This window comes from Peromyscus maniculatus, chromosome X (genome assembly GCF_049852395.1).
Source record: "Peromyscus maniculatus bairdii isolate BWxNUB_F1_BW_parent chromosome X, HU_Pman_BW_mat_3.1, whole genome shotgun sequence".
Classification (NCBI taxonomy): domain Eukaryota; kingdom Metazoa; phylum Chordata; class Mammalia; order Rodentia; family Cricetidae; genus Peromyscus; species Peromyscus maniculatus.
In genome coordinates, this window is record NC_134875.1 from 112,109,642 (window position 1) to 112,129,739 (window position 20,098).

At 40.5% G+C, this 20,098-nt stretch overlaps 1 protein-coding gene across 9 annotated transcripts in view; it reads left to right on the plus strand.

The window, feature by feature from the left end:
• The window catches only part of Sh3kbp1 (SH3 domain containing kinase binding protein 1), a 352,120-nt gene that overhangs the window by 196,042 nt on the left and 135,980 nt on the right, over positions 1-20,098 (plus strand). For 4 of the 9 annotated variants that reach the window (XM_015992132.3, XM_042269720.2, XM_076561926.1 and 1 more), the window contains one exon: positions 14,392-14,597. In XM_015992132.3, coding sequence (XP_015847618.1) covers positions 14,392-14,597 — 206 coding nt within the window. Of the gene's footprint in view, positions 1-64; positions 122-10,658; positions 10,734-14,391; positions 14,598-20,098 lie in introns of all 9 variants that reach the window. The other 5 variants (XM_015992129.3, XM_006973237.4, XM_076561924.1 and 2 more) reach the window with 2 other exon arrangements.

Consider the following 20,098-nt stretch of genomic DNA (forward strand, 5'->3'; position numbering starts at 1 on the left):
CTTGGATAAGGAAATGGTCCCTTTTGCAATGGTGAGAACAAACTTCAGGTCTGTTTTTCTCCAGGGCTTGAAGGTTTCCCTCCAGCTTCTCTGCTACCCTTTCCAGCTCATGGAGCAAAAGGTCAGGACCGGGAAGCTTTATTTTCCCAGTCACTAACCCAACTTCCCATGTGGGCGTCTGTGTTTATCTTGTGCTGTGTTGAGCCAAGGTCATGGGCATGAATGTTGTAGGAGACTCAGCTGTGTCATAGTGGTGTGATGCTACTTGCTGTCTTTCTTTCCTGACAAGAGGAGGACAATCCAGTCTTACCAAAACAATTCTTAAATATTGTCACTTTCCATTTTGAAAAAAATTTAATTTAAATAGTATTCTTCTATTGCCTTGGTATCCCTTTATTCAACCAGCAGTATAATTGGACAAAGGCTTGACTTGGAAGTTGAAGCCATTTCCAGAAAAGTACCTAGGTGACCTTTTCTGCTTGGTATCTCAGCAGTGGCTCTGGGTCATAGAGCCTGCCACACATGGAACCAAATGTATGGGCTGGTTGACTCAGTGGATACAGCAGGACCCGTTCCTTCCAATTCCAAAGCTCGAGAACCCTCCTGCTTCAAATTCTATTCTATCCTTGAGTCTAGGATATGAAGGATTGGTATAGATGTTTGGAACAAGTGAAGTATTTGGGAACTCCTTTCACCTGTGAGCTGGGCCATGTGGTTTTCCACTACTGTGGCCAGCTAAATGAGTAGAGCAGTGAGTTTCTTTTGCACCCCGTCTCCCTAATCCACAGTAAAATTTTAGCTGCTCTGGAATCTTCTTTTGTACATTAGAATAGTATCATGCCTGGTAACTATGTCCCACATTAACAATACATTATCTCTGGAATATTGTGGATTAAATATGCTTTTTGGGGGAGGAGAACAAGATCAGGTTATTATAACTTTATTTCCATGAGGAAATGAAATCTATGTTCCAACAGCAATATCATATATAAACCACCATAGCTCTCATTGTTAAGATAGACTTGGGACATGACCAGTTAGTGTTTAGCTATTTGTTTTCTCTTTGCCACCATGGCCATTGTAACATCATGTCTACATTTAAAAATTACCTTCTAATTCCTTTACTGATACAGAGATGGAGATTTAGGGACAGTCTTGCTGGGTAAGTCTTTACCTCTTGGCATTGTACCATCTTAGCTATATATTCTCAGAAATGAAGAGTTTCAGGAAATACATCCCATAGTTTTTGGAATAATTGAAACAAATTGTACTCCAAAATACATCCCAGGTCATTACCATGGAAAGGTAACTGTGACAGACTCTCTACTCAAAGCATGTAGTGCTAGAATCCCTGGTACTGGAGGTTTTGACTGAATAGAATGGTCTTCTCAGCCATTTGGCTGTCTTTTACCTACCTGTAGCACCAACTCAATTACTAGCTTTCTTTTTTCAGAACAAGAGAAATCTAGTAGTTTCTGTGGCCATGTTCAGTCCAGCTGTTTATTGCTGAGGGTATCTGATGTCCCTAGAGAATCATGTTCTTCTAACAAGAATGGATGGTTTTGATAAAAAAAAATGTTTGCTGTAATCTTCCTATGTATACAATTAAGAAAAACAGGTCCCATATCTCTATCTGCCTGCCTGTATCCATCCATTCCTTTTTGTCTTCTTTATTTCCTTCTTCTATTCTTCATTAATTAAATCTCTATTGAGCTCCAACAGTTACTAAGATGTTTGTTGATGACTTGAAAAGTCAGAGACAAATGAGATGCAGATAGGGACCTTGCCCTCAGTCAACTCACCTTGCAAAAAGAGGCACACATATCCCCAGAAGCTCGGGAAAGATCCTCAGGAGTTGACATTTGAGGAAGAGTGGGGCACAAAGGCAGAGAGGCCAGTCTGTAGTTGGCAATTTCTTTGGGCCATCAACCAGCTCCCAAATCATGACATGGAGACTTATTATTAATTATGAATGCTTGGCCTTAGCTTAGGCTTGTTTCTAGCTAGCCTTTAAAAAAATAATCCATTTCTATTAACCTATGTGCTACCTCAAGGCTCATTTACCTCATCTCATACTGTCCATCCTGCTTTCCTGCTTTCTCCATGTCTGGTTGGCTGGTCCCTGGCTGGTTGGATCCCCTTTTCTCTCCGCCCACCAGTCCTGCCTTCCTCTGCTGCCTAGCTATTGGTAGTTCAGCTTTTTATTAGACTAATTCAGGTGCCTTAGGCAGACAAGATAAAAACAGCAACACACCTGTGGATGTTTTAACTTCATCCTCAGTATGTCCCCAAATTTGCTGGCATTGAAAGGACAAAACATTATACTGGTGGGTTTTTCTACTAATTATTTTTTGAAGCGTTATTTTCCCAACACAAAAGAGCTTTTTTTCTCAGTATAACAAAAATTGAAATCTTATGTGTATTCAATAGTAAATAGACAAATTTTATTTTTTATTTCCACTTGAAGAGTTATATTTCGTATAAAGTTTACAAATAACGGTTTTTATTTTGATTTTTCAGTATAAAAAAAGTTGCCTTGATGGCATATTATGATGTAATGCTAATTGCTTGTAGGATAGTTAATTGTCAGTATTGAATCCTAATCTCTAGCTGCCGTCTTGTAGATATGGACGAATGTCACCAAGCATGTGTTTTGTATTTTGTTGCATTGTACACTGCAACTAATAAGCCAAGGAATCGACATATATTAGGTGCATGTACTGTTTCTAAAAACCACAGACTAAGAATGATAAATTATCAATATAGTTTAGTATTTGCTAATTTTACTACACTCTTTTGTTATGTATATGTAGGGAAGTCATAGGGATTATAAATTCCATTTGAGAAAAAATTAAAACCATACATTTTATGATAAAGGGCCTTTAACTTAAGATGGCCAAAGCACTGATATTATATATTTGCTGTAAGAGAATTATAAGAGTTTTACTTTTCTGATATTAAAAGTTACTTAATAAAGACTTGTTTCCATTAACTTGAAAAAAAAACAGCAACACATCTGTTAAACAAATGCAGCATAAACAAAAGCAACACATCTTTACATAGTTAAACAAATGTTCTAGTCCACAACACCAATACCATGGTAATGTGGGGTTGTAGTAGTCAAAAAGGGCTTCATAGAAGAGTAGATGTAAGAATAATGTCTTTTGTGCTTTGTGAATTGAAACCATGCCCTGAAAGAGAGAAGTAGCACCTCTCTGTTTAGTGGTAGTGTTTTCAGTACTTGTCTACACTCATGATTTGCTTCATCATAGAATTATGCTAAAATGTATATATAACCAGACCACATTGCTGCAGAGATTATGTATATTGATGGGATTTATCCAAATAGGACCTTTGATTTTTTAGAATGGTTTGCTTATTCTCTTCCTACCATATTCACCAGAGAAAGTGTTAGAACTTTGGATATATTTTACCTTTTGGGAATTAAAATTCACAGGAAGTTGTAAAAATAAACACAAACTATACAGGGAGGACCCATGTGTACTTCACCAGTTTCCCCCAGTGGTTACATCACCTATAATTACAGTAAATGCAAAATGCATTTTGTCCTATAGTTGAGAGATAGAAAATGTAGTTTGTGTACAAACAATATCTAGCTTTTTTTCTCTTATGAGCCAAAATGTACTTAATCAGAGTCTTTGTCTGATCAGCCCACATAATACTCTTTGTAAATGGCAATCCATTTTTCTTCAGTGATTGCTTAATTACATGAATCTGAGGCTAAGTTAGATCCTAAACTTTGTACCATATTGGTAATTTTTAGAGATTACAGTGATAACATAGAAATATTCTTTTAAGTGCTACCAGACATTATAATGAGGGTTTTCTTTGTCATTATAGCTAAAATCTGTATCCTAATATGGAGAGAGTAGTGTGTACAGTGAATTTTTGTACATCTTCACTTCATACATGAACATAAACACTACTTCCTTTGAATGTGTGCATTCTTACTTGTATACTTTGCAAATACTTGAAGTTATGAGTTTTGTATATCAATAGATGACTATGATAGAGGCAACATTGGCATTGTACTTAAGAAGTATGCCATTACTACTTGTCACATGGTAGGTATTTAATAAATTCTTGATGAGCCCTTTATTACTCCAAGGAGGCATTTTTATCTTGAATGATAGGTAAAAATTTCTACAACTTGCTTTTCATACACTTTTACATATGACATTTGGTTCATGTTATGAATTATTGTGTGAGGGGGATACCCTGAGGGTATCCAATGTGTGCAGGGAAACATGCTGGACAAGATGCTGTGGGGCTTGGGCATGGTGGCAGCAGCCAGCAATTCACAAGCGAGAAGAAGAGGAGAGAGAGAGGATGAGGATGCACACCTCATGGGAGGAAAAGCAGGAGAGAGAGAGAGAGAGAGAGAGAGAGAGAGAGAGAGAGAGAGAGAGAGAGAGAGAGAGAGAGAGAAGGAGTTTTCCTTAGAATGAGGCTTTTATGTCAGGATGCAGGGCAGCACCAAGGCGTGGGATTTCAAGGGGTAAATCAGAATATTAACATTCCTCCATTTTGATTGTTATAAAAACAGGTGAGTTATGGGAACAAGTGAGGGAACAAGGGCGCTGAATTCTTGAGGATACTTCAAGCTGACAAGGGGCGAAGTGGGGAGGGGGGAACCGGGAGTCACACACAGCAGAAGACCTCAGGAACGTTCCTTGAGGGAGCTGAGGAGGCAGCTTGCAGCAGTGGTGTTCCAGGAGCTTGGGGGGAAGTGACACACCAAATCAGAAGTATAGAAGCCATGGCATCTGCTATGTCTCTGGAGGTCAGGTGGGAACAATGAATCTGCAAAATATGCTAAAAAAAATAGGTGGGGTCAGAAATGGGCTCTGGAGATTGTTAATTTTCATCAGACCAGATTTCTTGATGCAGTAGCAAAACTTTTCCCAGGACCCTGTGGGTATTTCTAAGACAGCTGGAATGAATTTACATCATGGCAAAAGGGTTAAAAATCTATTTAGGACTCATAAAAACTCTTTGTAGTCCATGTTCTATAAGTTTGTTAAAGCTGCATTTATCAGTATTAAAAGTTTAAACCTCTGGAGTTATATCTGAAACCAGTCTATCCTATACCATGAAGTCTGTGAATGAGGCATACCTGTCTGTAATTAGAGAGCATATATATCTAATCTTGGGACTGGGGCTGTTAAACTGATACCCTAGTCATCAAACATCATTAGATCCGAGAAGGATAAATTTAAGAAGTGAGACAGCTTTTTGCTACCTAGGCAGCAAACTCAAGTCTCTCTGTGGTTGTTGGGGGCAGGGGGAGGAACAGAAGCCCCAAAGGCAGCACTTGTTCAGCTGATAGGCCCAGAAGATTTCAATTCCCAGCATCCACACAAATGCACCTGGCTGTCTGATGTCCAATCATGCCCCACATTGGGCACCAATGTTATGAATTATTGCATGGGGGGGTGGGGGGCGAGGGTATCCCACACATTCAGGGAAATATGCTGGGCAGATGCATGCCATGTGGGCATGGTGGCAGTGGCAGTGGCAGCCAGTAAATTCATAAGCCAGATGCTGCATCCACATGGAGAGTTTATTAGAATAGAGAGATGAAGAGCAAGACAGGAGAGAGAGAGAGAGAGAGAGAGAGAGAGAGAGAGAGAGAGAGAGAGAGAGAGAGAGAAAGAAGAAGAAGAAGAAGAAGAAGAAGAAGAAGAAGAAGAAGAAGAAGAAGAAGAAGAAGAAGAAGAAGAAGAAGAAGAAGAAGAAGAAGAAGAAGAAGAAAGAAGAGGTCAAGGAAAAGCAGAAGTGAGAGAGAAGAAAGGGAGGAGTTTTTCCTTAGAATGATGCTTTTATGTCAGGATGTATGGCGGATCCAAGGGGTGGGATTTCAAGGGAAGAATCAGAATATTAACAGTTCATAGCCCCTGTTCAGGGTAATCTGTTCTGCCAAGGACAATTAGCAGTCATATAGGTTGATCCATATTTGAGTAATAGCAGAAACTTTCTGCATATTTGAATTTGAAAACATTTTCTAACCATACTTGGAATTTGTGAAACTTTAGATATATTTTCTCAAAAAGATTTTAATAATCTTTAGTTATAGATGATTTCAAACATAGGTAAAAGTATGAATAATATAAAGAATCCCTGTGTATCTGTCACCCAGTTGATCAATTCTCAGTCTATGGCTAATTTGTTGACATTATGTCCCTACACATTCCTGCTCTGTTTTATCTTAAAGAAAATCTTAGATATTATATAATTTCACCCATAAATATTTTAATATGTATCAATAAAAGAGTTTCTTAAGGTCCCATTACCACATGCACACAAAATTACAATGAGTCCTTAAATAATTAAGCAATGAGTGCTGTGTTCACTTTCCTCTCGTAACCTTTTTTTTGTATGAAATTTGTTGACATGAATTTGGATCCAAATAAGGTACATCCACAGTGATGTGTTCATTGATGTATTTCAAATTTCTCTGAATCTATCAGTTTCTCCCTTTATAGGTCCTCCTTCTGTTCAATCGACTTGCTAAAGAAGCTGTTTGTTTGTCCATTAGTTTCTCATGATCTGACTTGTGATAGTTTCATCTCTGTTTTGTTATTTCAAGAAATTGATATTAGATCTAGGGATGTGAGTAGATTAAGATTGTGTGTGTGTGTGTGTGTGTGTGTGAGAGAGAGAGAGAGAGGGAGAGAGAGAGAGGGAGAGAGAGAGAGGGAGAGAGAGAGAGAGAGAGAGAGAGAGAGAGAGAGAGAGAGAGAGAGAGAGAGAGAGAGAGCTTCTTAGGTGGTTTTAGATTTTCTACTTGGAGATTCCTAAGGTCTGACTGTCTTTCCTTTTGAACTCAGCTGTCATTGATTATCAGTAAGATCTGGTCAGACAGGGCTTACAGAGTGGTACCAAACAAGCATTTTTTAAATACTGAAATGGACTTCTACATATCACATTAGTAAACACACACAAAAGGTGTTTAGTAAATTCATTTTTTCTAAAACAGAACATAGAAACGTTTGCATCAACAGTGCAGACAGAATCTTAAGATGCCAGGTGTGGGTAGGAATTTTCTGGTCATTTGGCCTAGTGCCAGATGACTGTGCTTATGTGCATAGTAATTCCATTTCAGCTCTGGCCTGGCTCTAAGTTAGGAGACCAAAATGACATGCAAGCTTTTTATACATAGTCTGTCATCACCTCCATTACACAAGCAAATCAACTTCTCACACAGCATCTGAATTCAAACCTGCCTAAAGTTAAGTTTATTCTTACCACACTCATAGATGGGGACTAAGTGTCTTTTTTATCTATAATTTCATATTTGTTCCCATTGTCTAAATATTATGAAATAGAATTAATGAGCTAATGTTATAATCACACATTATCCTGGTTCTGGGATTTATTTGAACTTAGTGACAAAAAAATTGTGAGTATTATCCAATTTCAGTATATATTTTGTCTCATATTTAAAATATATATGAATCTTCCATTTTAACAGTTTTGATACTACTTATTTTCAAATAATTGTTGTAAAACTGTAATTATTACTTTTTGAAACCCTTGGGCTAGAGATGTAACTGAGGTTTTTTAGAATGTTTGTCACGCATGCACAAGGGCCTGGATTTAATCCCTAGCACTGAATAAGCTAGGTATGTTGGCATAGACTGAATCCCAGTGTTTGCGTGGGAGTGAATACAGGAGCATCATAAATTCAAGGTCATCCTCAGCTACATAGATAGTTCAAGGCCAGCCTAAGATACATGAGACCACAACTCAAAAAACAATCCTATAGCTACAGGAACATCGTCAATTATTTTCCATAATCTTCTGCTTTCCCAGTTTCTTATTTAGAATGTTTAGATTGTGGTGCTTTGGTGACCTGTCAAGCTAAGACAAATCTAAGAGGGCTTTCATTGCATACCACATCCATGATACCAACATATTTTGAAAAACTCCATTCTGTGGTATCACTAAATATTTTTCATTTTTAGTATTTAGTGGCATTGAGTTTGTGTTTGCATTCTATTGGCAGTGGAGAGCAGTTAACCAATAGATCAAACAGAGTTTCAGGAAAAGTTAGATGCTAACATAGCATATAGTTTTTTCTCTGAATTTTAAAACTCTTTCCTTCCATACTGTTGACTGCCTTCAAGAACTGATATTTAAGCCAATATGGTGGTGCACACCTTTAATCCCCAGCACTCAGGAGGCAGAAGCAGGCAGATCTCTTTGAGTTTGAGGCCAGCCTGATCTACAGAGTGCGTTCCAGGACAGAGAAACCCTTAGGAAAAAAACCCTGACATTTAATGGTCATAGTAAAAAATTCCCCCCAGCGAGGTAAATATTGCTCATATGCATCATATACATGAGTTTTCTGATTGCCTGTCTCTTTTGCTCCTCACTCAGGTAAGAGTACCTATGTGTCCTTACCTAGCCCTAGCCCAGGCTACCTCTCTGATTGCCTTGCTCCCAGTGGGCAGGGGGACTTTGCAGATTGGCTTGACTGACAGTGGACATATCAGGACAATGGTCTGTCTCCTGCTGGGATTTTCAGACTTGCTCCTGTGGCAGAGAACATGAAAGCTCTGCTGGAATCAGGAATATCGACTGTTTTGTTTCATTCCTCCCTTTTGCTGACACTGAGAAGACGGCTGCTGTTTGTAGAAGGCCTTTTCTCCCACCAGCAGCTGTGTTTAGGAGGAATGGTGAAGTCCTTGAAGTTAAGAAGAAGGAAAATTTGCTTGAATAAAAACTAGCTGCTGACTTGCTCTGCCTTTGTCATGGAGCTCCTCAAGAAGCATATGGACAAAACTCTGTTGCTTCCCTAGATTGTTCTTTATAGATAGTGATTATTATTTCCTCTTCCAGACAGGGTTTCTCTGTGTAGCTTTGGAGCCTGTCCTGGATCTCGCTCTGTAGCCCAGGCTGGCCTCGAACTCACAGAGATCTACCTGCCTCTGCTTCCTGATTGCCGGGATTAAAGGCATGTGCCACCAGCTCCCAGCCTCTGGTTATTTTTTGAGACATGACGTTACTTTGTATCCCAAGGCCTGGAACTCAATATGTAGCCCAGGGTGGCCTCTAGGACCCTCCTGCCTCAGCTTCTTGAGCAGCTGAGGTTGCTTGTGCATACCACTTGGGCCCACACATGTTGACTTGAATGCCTAACTTTTTTTTTGCTCTAATTGGCTGCAGTGCCTATGACCCAAAGGGCAGATTTCCAAACAGGGCATATTAGCATTCCTGTAACACATGGGAATGACAATACCTCATCTCTTTAGAGTGATCTGATCATTCATAATTGGTGTCATAAATTGGGAGTGACAAGGCCTGGAAACGGACCCTATCAGAGTTCCTCTTCTGATGGCGGAGAGTTTGTAAGGAGTGAGAGAAGTTGCCCTTTGCCCTTTCAGTTACACTCCCTGTTCACGCTTTGCCTATGCTTTGTACCTCTCAACTTTCTATGAAAGTAGAAGCCTGCCTCCCTGTTCGAGTATTTAACTCGTGAGCTGTAACAGAACTTATTTCTTTTAATAATACATTTATTAATTGAGATTATTTTTCAAATCATTTTACCATCTTGTGATACTCTCTGTGTTGTGTGTGTATGTGTTTGTGTGTGTGTGTGTGTGTGTGTGTGTGTGTGTGTGTGTGTGTGTGTGTGTGTGTGTTGGGAAGGTGGGTGGGTATGTGTATACTTAAATTGGAGTAATATATATATATCTGTGTTCTTATGATCCAATGATATTGGACTTTAGTTATGTATTCAGTCTTGTCATATTGTATCAAAATACGATATTTGAAGCTGGATGAGTCCTATGTCCTCAATGCTTAAGTACAGACTCATTATTGACACAGCAAAACCTCAATTAAGATGTTTCAAGAAACAGGATTTCTCTGATATCCTTGGTGCTAAACCAAAACGTCCCCTCATGTTGGTATGGGTGCCACTCTTGGTTTCAAATCTCACTAGTAAAATCTCCCCTGTAGTTTGTTATTATCTTGTCTTTCTTGAAGGTGCTGAGAAGTAACAAATCTTCTATTTACTCATGTTATGATGCTGGGATCAAACCTAGAGCCTTATACTTGCTTAGGAAATAATCTACTACTGAACCACACCCCCTGCCCAACAAATTTTTTGAGGATTCTGTGCCTTGTTTTAAATACTGGAGCTTGACTATCAGCCTTTACCATGTGGGGCTCTAGGAATAAAAGACAGAGGCAGAAGGGCCAGATCTGTTTTATGTGTATGTCACACTCTCCAAAGGAAAGAGTGTGCTTGCTGGTTGAGTTAATGGAATAATCCTATGAATTGGATTCTCGCTGATTAATTGAGGTTTTCCTATTCTTAAGTTAAAATGTGAAATTGACTTCCAAGTTTTAACTGGGCATAATGTACATGTCAGTCATTTTAGAGGCAAGTCCCAAATCTGATCATTTCCTGCCATTGTGGTTACGTGGGGACTTGGGGCTCATTCTGTAACATTCTGAAACTCTGCCTAATGGTCTTGAATTAATTGCATGGATGAAGCTCTTACAGCGCAGTCATTGAAGGCAAGTTCAGTTAAAGACTCTCCCTCTTCCTTCTTTCGCCATCATGTGCTCCCCTCTGCCCCCTCTCTTGTTTTTCTCTCCCCTTCTCTTCTCTCCTTCACTGTCAGGAAAGACTACCTTTGAAGGGACAATTCTGTACCGCGCCGCACCGGGAAAGACGGAGAGCCACAGACGCTATTACAGTGAGTGACCTTAACAGCAGGAGGCCATCACCAAGCTAAGATCTGGGCACCTGTGGGTTTCCATGCAGCTGTGCTTTTCCTGAGCTGCCCGCGCTTATGCCAAGTGTCCGTGTGAATTTCTGAACCAAGGACATGGGCTTACTTGCCTACAATAAGTTCCATTTCCTTGGTGTGTGCTACAAGACACTCACCACCAACTCCCGGCGCTGTCTTGTTCGCTTTCTGCCTTTCTCATGTGTGTGACATGTGTGCATGAACCACATGTGCAGAGAATGAAGCAGTAGCTTTTGTCATGACAGTGGACGATGGCTTCTGGTGGAGACATCAACCTCTCCTAGTTGCTGCTTTTTCCAGGCGGGTCATTTGTCATTTGTGTGGTTCAAAGAAAGAAGATTTTGGCATGGAAGTCCATGCCAGATACAGTGTTTGGCTTTGCTCATTCAGCTAATCACCACACGGCAGACTTCTTTTGGCAGGACCCATGGGCAGCCTTTTGTGTTGTTAAAATAAGGCTGCCAAAAGTTGAAGAAATGAGGTGTATGAATTAATTTCATGATGCCCTTAGAACAGTTCCTGCTACATTACAAGCGCCTACACGTGGATGTGTCAAATTAAAAAAACGATCAAGGACTGATGGGTGCTGGAACTAGGTGAATTGCACCTCAGTGGACAGCCATGGGACTGGCAGAAGCAAATTTTTGGAGGCTTTGTTCTGTTTTCATTGGGAGGGAAGAACATCCACTGTGGTACACATATATTTATACCCTTGAATTATATACATACATGTGATAAAAGAGTTCAGACAGGAGCACCAGGACAGTCCTCAAATGGTTGAGCTGAAGGTATTTTTCTTTGTATTCCACTCTGAACTGGTGCACAATTCCACTGCATATGACTTAGCATGCAGTGTGCTTCTTGGGCTCAGTGGGGAGATCTGATCTTATTCCTGTCCATGCCCTGCCCTGACCACGTGTCTGGAGGTCACACCAATGCATAATGCCAAAATGCTAAAGTCATTTCCAAACCCTCATACCTTTTTACACTATCTCTTCGTGGACCAGTGATGTGCCCTTCATAAACTGGCCCTGGCCTACATTCCACTCGGTAGGTTGAGCGGCCTGAGAGTGCCATCTAGCATTCAGAATATGATATGGGGACATTTTATAAGAAGATACCCATGAGAGACACAAGTAGCTAAAAGAAGGAATACCCAACACACATGAAAATAAAGTCACTTTTCTTTCCTTCCAAATGGAAAGAACTAGATTTTTGAGTTATTACATCAATGCAAATATTTAGCTATATAATTTACATTCTTAAAAATTAATAGAATCAAGCTGCCAGAATTCTGGAAGAAAAATCTGCCGTGTGTTTCCTTCCCAGGCCATGCTTGTGTGGCTGAGTGACTGTGCATCTATTCCCTGTATAATAGATTATTTCTTACAAGTGCTAATGTAAAGTTAGTAAGATGAGCCGGAAGGCAACAAATCCCCACAAGTGGAAACTTGGTGAAATTAGGGAGACAATGGAGACCAGGTTATGGCTGTAGCTCATGGTGAACTACAGAAGAACCCCCTGAATTCCTCTTTCTGAAGAACTAAAGCAGATACACTCTACCCTGTTTGCCCTGCTGCCTTCTGGTGGCGGCGGCAGTGGTGGTGGAGGAGGAGGAAGAGGAGAAGGAGGTGGTGGTGGTGGTGGTGGTGGAGGAGGAGGAGGTGGTGGTGGTGGTGGTGGTGGTGGTGGTGGAGGAGGTGGTGGAGGTGGTGGTGGAGGAGGAGGAGGTGGTGGTGGTGGAGGAGGAGGAGGAGGTGGTGGAGGTGGTGGAGGTGGAGGAGGAGATGGTGGAGGAGGTGGTGGTGGCGGTGGTAGAGGTGTTGGAGGTGGTGATGGAGGTGGTGGTAGTGGTAAGTGTTGGTAGGTGATGTGGTTTCTTTATACTATTTCTTTTTTTTCACCCTCACTGGTTCTTTCCAAACATGAAAAGAATATGCAAGCCATTTATCACATAGAAAGAATCCATACAGCAAAATAAGAGCATGTAAAAGGGGAAATGACACAATATTTAGACTCCAAAATTATATCTCCAGCATGGGTATTCCCGGAAACAAAGAACAGATAAACCCACAGATGGATAGCTAATCCAGGGGTCCTCCCTGTTTGTACACACCAATCTGGCCCTATGCCGTGCAGCTGGCCCCCTCCTCATTACGTCCTCTGTTTCTGCTCCCAATTGCTGTGCTTTAGTTAATTCAAATATGCACCAGCTATCTTCCTCCTCTCCCACCCTTTTGGCTTAGAACTACTGCTCTATGGAAAATGGCAGCAACAAAGGAAACCATGGTTCTCACGCTTTGATTCTGAAAGCTGTTAGCAATCTATAATGACCTTTCTATATTCTATCTGTTTGCATTTAACAGTTTTTCCTTGCTCTGAGACTTCCTCGCTTAAATGAGTTCAACATTTTATGATACTCTGTGTGAATAATTATTTGGTGTATCATTCCTATGGACTGGTTAGCCACAGGAAGCTAATGTACAATTGGCCACTAACAAAAGAAAATTGATGGCATTCTTTCATCTCAATGGCATCGTTATGGTCAGGGGATACAGAATAAATGGTCAAAAGCTACCCTACAAATATAGAACCTTAGAGATATGGTTTAGAGACAGAACTTGAGTATTCCAAGAAGTATCCTTTAGACCCTTCCTTTGGCTGGCAAAACTGACATCCTGACCACCAAAGGAAGAATATATACCCAGAAATTCACAGACTCAAATAGGCTCTTCCTTTTAGAACACGAGTGTGGGCAGAGCCTAGGGACGAAGCATCTGGGGAGGTGAATGCTGATACTGTCTTGCTGATAACTGTCTTATACACCTCCCAATGTATGTCACGATAGGTTAAAGGCAGAGTGTCATGTCCCCAGTGTTTTCCTTGGGAAAGGATTTAGCTCTGGGAAGATGGTGGTGTTAGAGGAAGGAGGCGGAGTCATAGGGTTGGGATTCTGGCCTCTGGGAAGGCAGTTTTCTTTCTGTCTTTAACAAACACCATCGTCTTGCTAGGAAACACTGTCGTGATGTCAAGTTCGGTTTTAATGCTTTCTTAGAGGAACAAGCCTGCATGCACTTACTCCTTGTGAAGCCATCCAAAGAGATTTAAGTCTTTGGCAGTCATAATTTTGTGTGGTTTCATTGCTAATTTGTTTAAATCACTTTTAGCTTTACAGTTTCCCTTTAGGAAATGTTACTTTCATTGCTAATCACTAATTGACATGAATCAGAGAATGTAGAGGTACAGTATGTGGTACTTACTGAGTGGGAAGGCCAGGTATGGGCGGGGAGGATTCGTATCACACAAGCCATGGGTAAACATTTTGGATCAGAACCAGGCTTCCAGTGAAGCATATGAAATGTCACATGTACAACTAGATCAGCATGAAATTAGAGTTTCTGAGAAGTTATTTTAATTCACTGCTTAAAATGAAAGTTTGGGGGTAGGAAGACCAAACAAAACTCAGAGGCAGCCTGAGTCAGCACTCTAAGGACAGAAGCCCAGTCACACTTTCAGAGATGGCTTCTGGGCAGCTGTGAAGTTCTTGATCGTGGCCTCGGGCTGATTTCTGAGCTCTTTCTCTCCCCATCCTCACTGTTGGCAGGCTTAAGAGAAACCACAGGCTCCGAGAGTGATGGCGGTGACTCTAGCAGTACCAAGTCGGAAGGGGCCAACGGGACAGTGGCACCTGCAGCCATCCAGCCCAAGAAAGTCAAAGGAGTGGGCTTCGGAGACATTTTCAAAGACAAGCCAATTAAACTAAGACCGAGGTCAATCGAAGTAGAAAATGACTTCCTGCCGGTAGAAAAGGTAGGTTTGACAATTCCTGTTTGACTTCATTGCAATGCGGGATATTCCAAAGCAGGTTGGGGACTTTGGCTTCAGTGCCGTTTTGTGCTCGCTGTGTGCCATCCCTCCTTGGATTCCCCTTCTTTGCAGGAATGGCTTCCATGCTGCTTACTTCTTACCATTCTTACGATGGTCAGCTTCCTGTAACTATAACAAAATACGACTTGGCTTGAGATAATTACCTTGAATCCATAGTAGAGCCAACTGGCTTACTGACTCATGAGTGGGATAGTGAAGAGGGGGTAGGCTCAGAATCCTATAATCTCCTTTAAGGGCACATGGCCAGTGACCTAGGACCTTCCACCAGGTCTCACATCTCAAAGTTTTACAGCCTCCTGTTGGTACTACCCTGGGCATCAGGTCCAACACACAGAACTTTGGAGGACTTTCCTGAGAATGTTTCTCAGGATGACTTTTCAAATGGTTCAATACTTCTCCCCATCTCCTTTCCAGAGAAGCCCCTCATACCTGGACCCAGCTAAATATATGACTCTGACAGCCTTCAGATGCCCTAAAATCTCTCACTAATGCTTTGTGCTTGAGTGTGTTGATTGTGTTTATGCAACGGAGAAAAGCAATTGTGTGGATTGTTTTCTAAGAGTTAGGTAGAGACAATTTCAGACTGATGAAAGGAAGTCTCCTGTGTGTGCACAGGAATGATGGAGACAGCTTGCATTCTGACTCCCCGGGTTGCTCCCATCAGGAAGCTAGCTGTTTTCTTCTGCTTCGGGTTCTGGGCTGGTGAGAAGCAGACAGCATGTTGCTGCTGAGTTCATGGTTGCTATGGCAACACACCCAGAGCCATAGCTCTGTGGCTACCGCTGACGTCTACTGTGGTACACTTCTGAGCATCATAGCCTTGCTTGGGAGTTGATAAATGCTGTGGAATTTTCCAAATTATAATAAGCTACACTCGTGCTGTGCTTAAGAAATGTTTGTTCATTTGATTTAGTGTTAAGTTTTTTTTTTCTTTGACTCTTGTGCCAACAGGTTTGGGATAGGGTACTGGCAACACTTCTAATTCAGATCTACCATTGGCTTGTGGTTTTCATTTGTTCAGTGAGGTCAAATTTTAAAGGGTGCATCAGCATCTGCAGCTGTAGAAACTGCACTATCCATCCAGCCACTAGCAACTTTCCGTAGTGCCAGTAAGCATTAGAAACAGCTTCTACAGGGTGGGGGCATTTTGGACATTTAGTGCCTTAGAGAAAAGGCATAGAGGGAGAAATTGGGGCATGCTTCACTTAAACTCGTCCTTTGTTGAAGTGTTGCAGAACCAGTATTGCTTTTTTAGTAATCAATATGTGATGTTGCCTGTCATCCAAAAACTATGTTGTTAGTGTCTGAACTTGTGATCACATTTTTGTTTCCCATGGCCACATTCAGATTCCATGAAGTAGCTACAAAAAAGTGAGTACCCATCTTGACAAGGAATGATGGATGGAGTTTTTCTCCATTTTATTGCAGTATTTGAAAAGAATGTGACCATTGACTCAATCAAGGTGACATGATGTGTATGTGTGTGACTTATTATTGCTATTAATAATATTTATTTTAGGTGACAGTAATATATTTAGTTATTAATAGTGATACCAGTGTCAAACATAAAACCTTTTCTCTCTCTCTCTCTCTCTCTCTCTCTCTCTCTCTCTCTCTCTCTCTCTCTCTCTCTCTCTCTGTATACACACATGTGTACATGTGGAGAAATCTGATATTGATGTCAGGAATCTTAACTCTTTTCTTTCCACCAAGTTCATTGAGTCAGAGTTTATCAGTCAAACCCAGAGCTTAGAGATATGGCAAACCTCACTAGCCAGCATGCTCTGCAGATCCCTGCATTCTGAGGTTGGAATTACAGGCAAGTGGCTGGCTATACCCATGCAATTTTTACAAGGGTTCTGGGGATCTGAAGCCCAGTCTTCTTGCTTGTGTGGCTTGTGCCTAAACTTCCCAAACATTTCCCTAGTCCCTGTTTATTAGTTCTTGAGATGAGATCTCACTGTGTGACCTTCGAACTCCTGGGCTTAAACAACGGCCCCAGCCCCCCAAGTGCTAAGGCTATAGATATGTGTACCTTCTTACCAACTACTCCCAAGTTTATGTCTTAGCACATTTCTTTCAAGAATGACAGAGCTTTATGCTTGTCTCTCTATCATTTACACCTAGAGCTTCCAATTCCCATCAGTTTATCCAACCCTCACAAACATTCTCCTTCGCCCACAACTTTCCCCATCTCCAATGAAGACAGTGCCATCTCTATTTCCCTTTATTCCCTTGATGTTGTGTGTGACTAATTGATTATGAAACCCCATCACCTCTGCCTAACTATGCCTAGCATCTGTCTGTCTATATCTCAGCACCCTCATAGGGCTCTTAGTTTCTTCTCACTGTTGTGCACTGTGTACACGGCACATATTGGTGGAAGGTAGAATGTTTAAAATGTATTAACATGGTGCTTTGGAGATTGCAGACCTCTGTAGAGTGAGGGGGCTGGGTGGAACAATAGAGCAGGTGCACTGTTGAAAATAAAGCAGTTGTGTAGTTAACTATTTCTCTGTGAAATAGTGTATTGGTGGTAGTGACATTAAACAATAACTTTATCAGAGTTATTTACTGTAAAGGTGTATGTGTGTATGTATGTGAGTGCACGTGCATATACCTGGTTCCTGATTTCTTGCAGAGTGAAATCATGTACTAGAAGTTCCCTTAATCCATTGTGAAGCCTTGGGAGCAAACATGAACTTCCCAGTTTGCTTGAGTGGCTACAGGCAACATTTTTAACATCTGAAATGATTGAAAACTATCTCTACTCTCTGTTGTTGGTGCAATGAGTAGTTGCATAGATTTATGGAGCCATTATGTTATTACACAATATGGCTGGAGAGCCGATGGGTGTGATACTGTTTTATTAATGTACAATCTGTTCTTTTCACTTTTGAAATGGTTTTGTATTCAATATTTATATTTAAAAAAGGAAGTTTCCCTTTAAAATGGGGCTTGCTGCTTTGATTTTGCAGAAGCAAATTGGATCTTGCACAACAGAATTTGGTATATGAAGCCAAGTATGTCTCCTACTTAGGGTGGGACAGTTGATCTTCTGACATGGCTGATTTGATAATTTGTATGAGGAAAGAAAGGATCTGACAAAGACCCACCTCTCTCTCTCTATATATATATATATATACATATATATATATGTATATATATATATATATATGTGTGTGTGTGTGTGTGTGTGTGTGTGTGTGTGTGTGTGTGGTGTATGACTGTGCTTGTGTGGCTGTGGGTATGAGTATGTGTACACATGGAAGCCAGAAGTCAACATTGGGTGTCTCCCTCCATCTCTCTCCACTATATTTCTCCATGGTGTTTCCTCACTGAACCTAAAGCTCACTTGTTGGCCAGTTTGACTGCTCAGTAAGCTACATGTATTTGTCTGTCTCTGCCCCCCAGTGCTGGGGTTACAGATGTTTGCTACCATGTCTGAATTTTAAGTGGGTACTAGATATCTGAACTCAGGTTCTTATGCTTGCATGGCTGATATTTTACCAACTAAATCATCTCCCAAGTCCCTTGTACATCTGTTTAATCTATTAAACTCAAACCTAATGATTAGATTATATGTCAGGGGATGTACTAAATAATAGCCCTTTACCACCCCTGTAAAATAGAAATAGTAAAGCCAGGCTTGACGCTATATACCTTAATCCTAGCATTCAGAAGACTGAGGCAGGATAATTGAAAATTCAAGGCCAGCCTCATCTATTTAGCCAGTTCCAGTCATCCTGGACTGTATAGAGACCTTGTCCCAAAACAACAAACTAATCAACCAACCAAAAAACCAGTGAATGTTATTGTTTTTGCTTCTCTTATTAAGATATAAGGAGGGACCCCATATACACACTTTTTAATACTACAAAATGGGTATACTTATGAACAATTTGTATAATGTATAGGAATATTTACAGATGAAATATTATAGAGGAGACAAGATTAGTGGTGAATTGATAATTTCTTTGTGTTTTGTGAAGCTGGATTTTATGTAGATCAGGCTGAATTCAAATTTTTTGTGTAGCCAAGGATGATCTTGAACTTGTGATCCTCCTGCCTTTGCCTTTCAAATGCTGGAATTGCAGGCATATGCCATGTAGCTCATGAGTTGGTAGTTGTTGACAGCAAGTGATATGCTTTGGTATATGCTCCATTTTGTGTATGTTCGAAATTCCTTTAGTAGAGATTACCAGAAAGGAAAGTTGTGGGGAAATGTTTCCATTTAAGTTAAGCTTAGATGTAAGTATAATCTATCAATAGGACCTGGAGACATGGCTCAGCAGTTTAGAGCACTTGTTGGTGAGTCCCTGAGATGATTGCTCTCCACTAACCGCTTAGATAAAGGATGGCAGATGTTACATCGTTTGTAAATAAGTTGCAGATATTTGGCTGAGGCCCAGGACCTAACTTGATATGGCTTTTTATACAGACTGGTCCTTGCTTTTGGTTCCAACTTATTCCATGTTTGGGCTCTATAGTCAGGACTAGTCTTGGCTCCCCTAATCATTTTGGAGTCAGTCTTTTTAGCCAGGTTAGAAAAGATATTTTGAAGCATTATAGTTTGGCAGGTTGGAAGTATATAATGTTTCTTAGATTTCTGACATCTCTTTCTTGAAAGGATTTTGTATTTCTGTATTTTCTACTAGGCTTTATTTGTGGCAGTCTCTTTTTCAACTCCCATCAGCTTGAATCTCATTTATAGAATTACAGTCATTCAAATTAACACCTTTATGGTATCAACATTGAAGCATTTGTTTGTGGCAGAGAATTAAAATTTAAATTGTATGTAAATGGAAGTCATAAATCAATTGTTTCAATCAGCCAAATTGCAGTTAAGAGAATTTTAATATTTTCATTCATATCTCTGGTAGTCTTTTTATCCATTCTAGTAAAAATTCATTAAACTTTATAGTAGAATTAAACTATATAAGTACCAGGCGATACCTGCCTATATTCCCAGCATACCAGAGGCAAAGGCAGGGCATCACTGCAAATTCAAGGCCAGCTTGGTCTGTATAATTTCTAGGCCATCCGGTGCTACACAGAAAGATCCTATCTCAAACAACCAAACAAAATAATGACCTTTGTTGTGAATGAGATTTGAGGCCGAGAAGATGGCTCAGCAGGCACAGGTCCCTGCCACTAAGCCTAGTGACTTGACTTTGATCCTCAGGAAGAGAAAACTCTGTCCTTCCAGCTGTCCCTTGACCTCAATACAATGCGCTATGGCATTTGCATATCTCTCTCTCTCTCTCTCTCTCTCTCTCTCTCTCTCTCTCTCTTACACATATACCCCTCTCAGTCTCTCTCTCTCCCTCTAAATATAAATTTAGAAATAAAAATCTTAGTTACTTTTCTATTGCTGTGATAAGATATCACAACCAAGTCAACTTATAGAAGAAAGAGTTTGT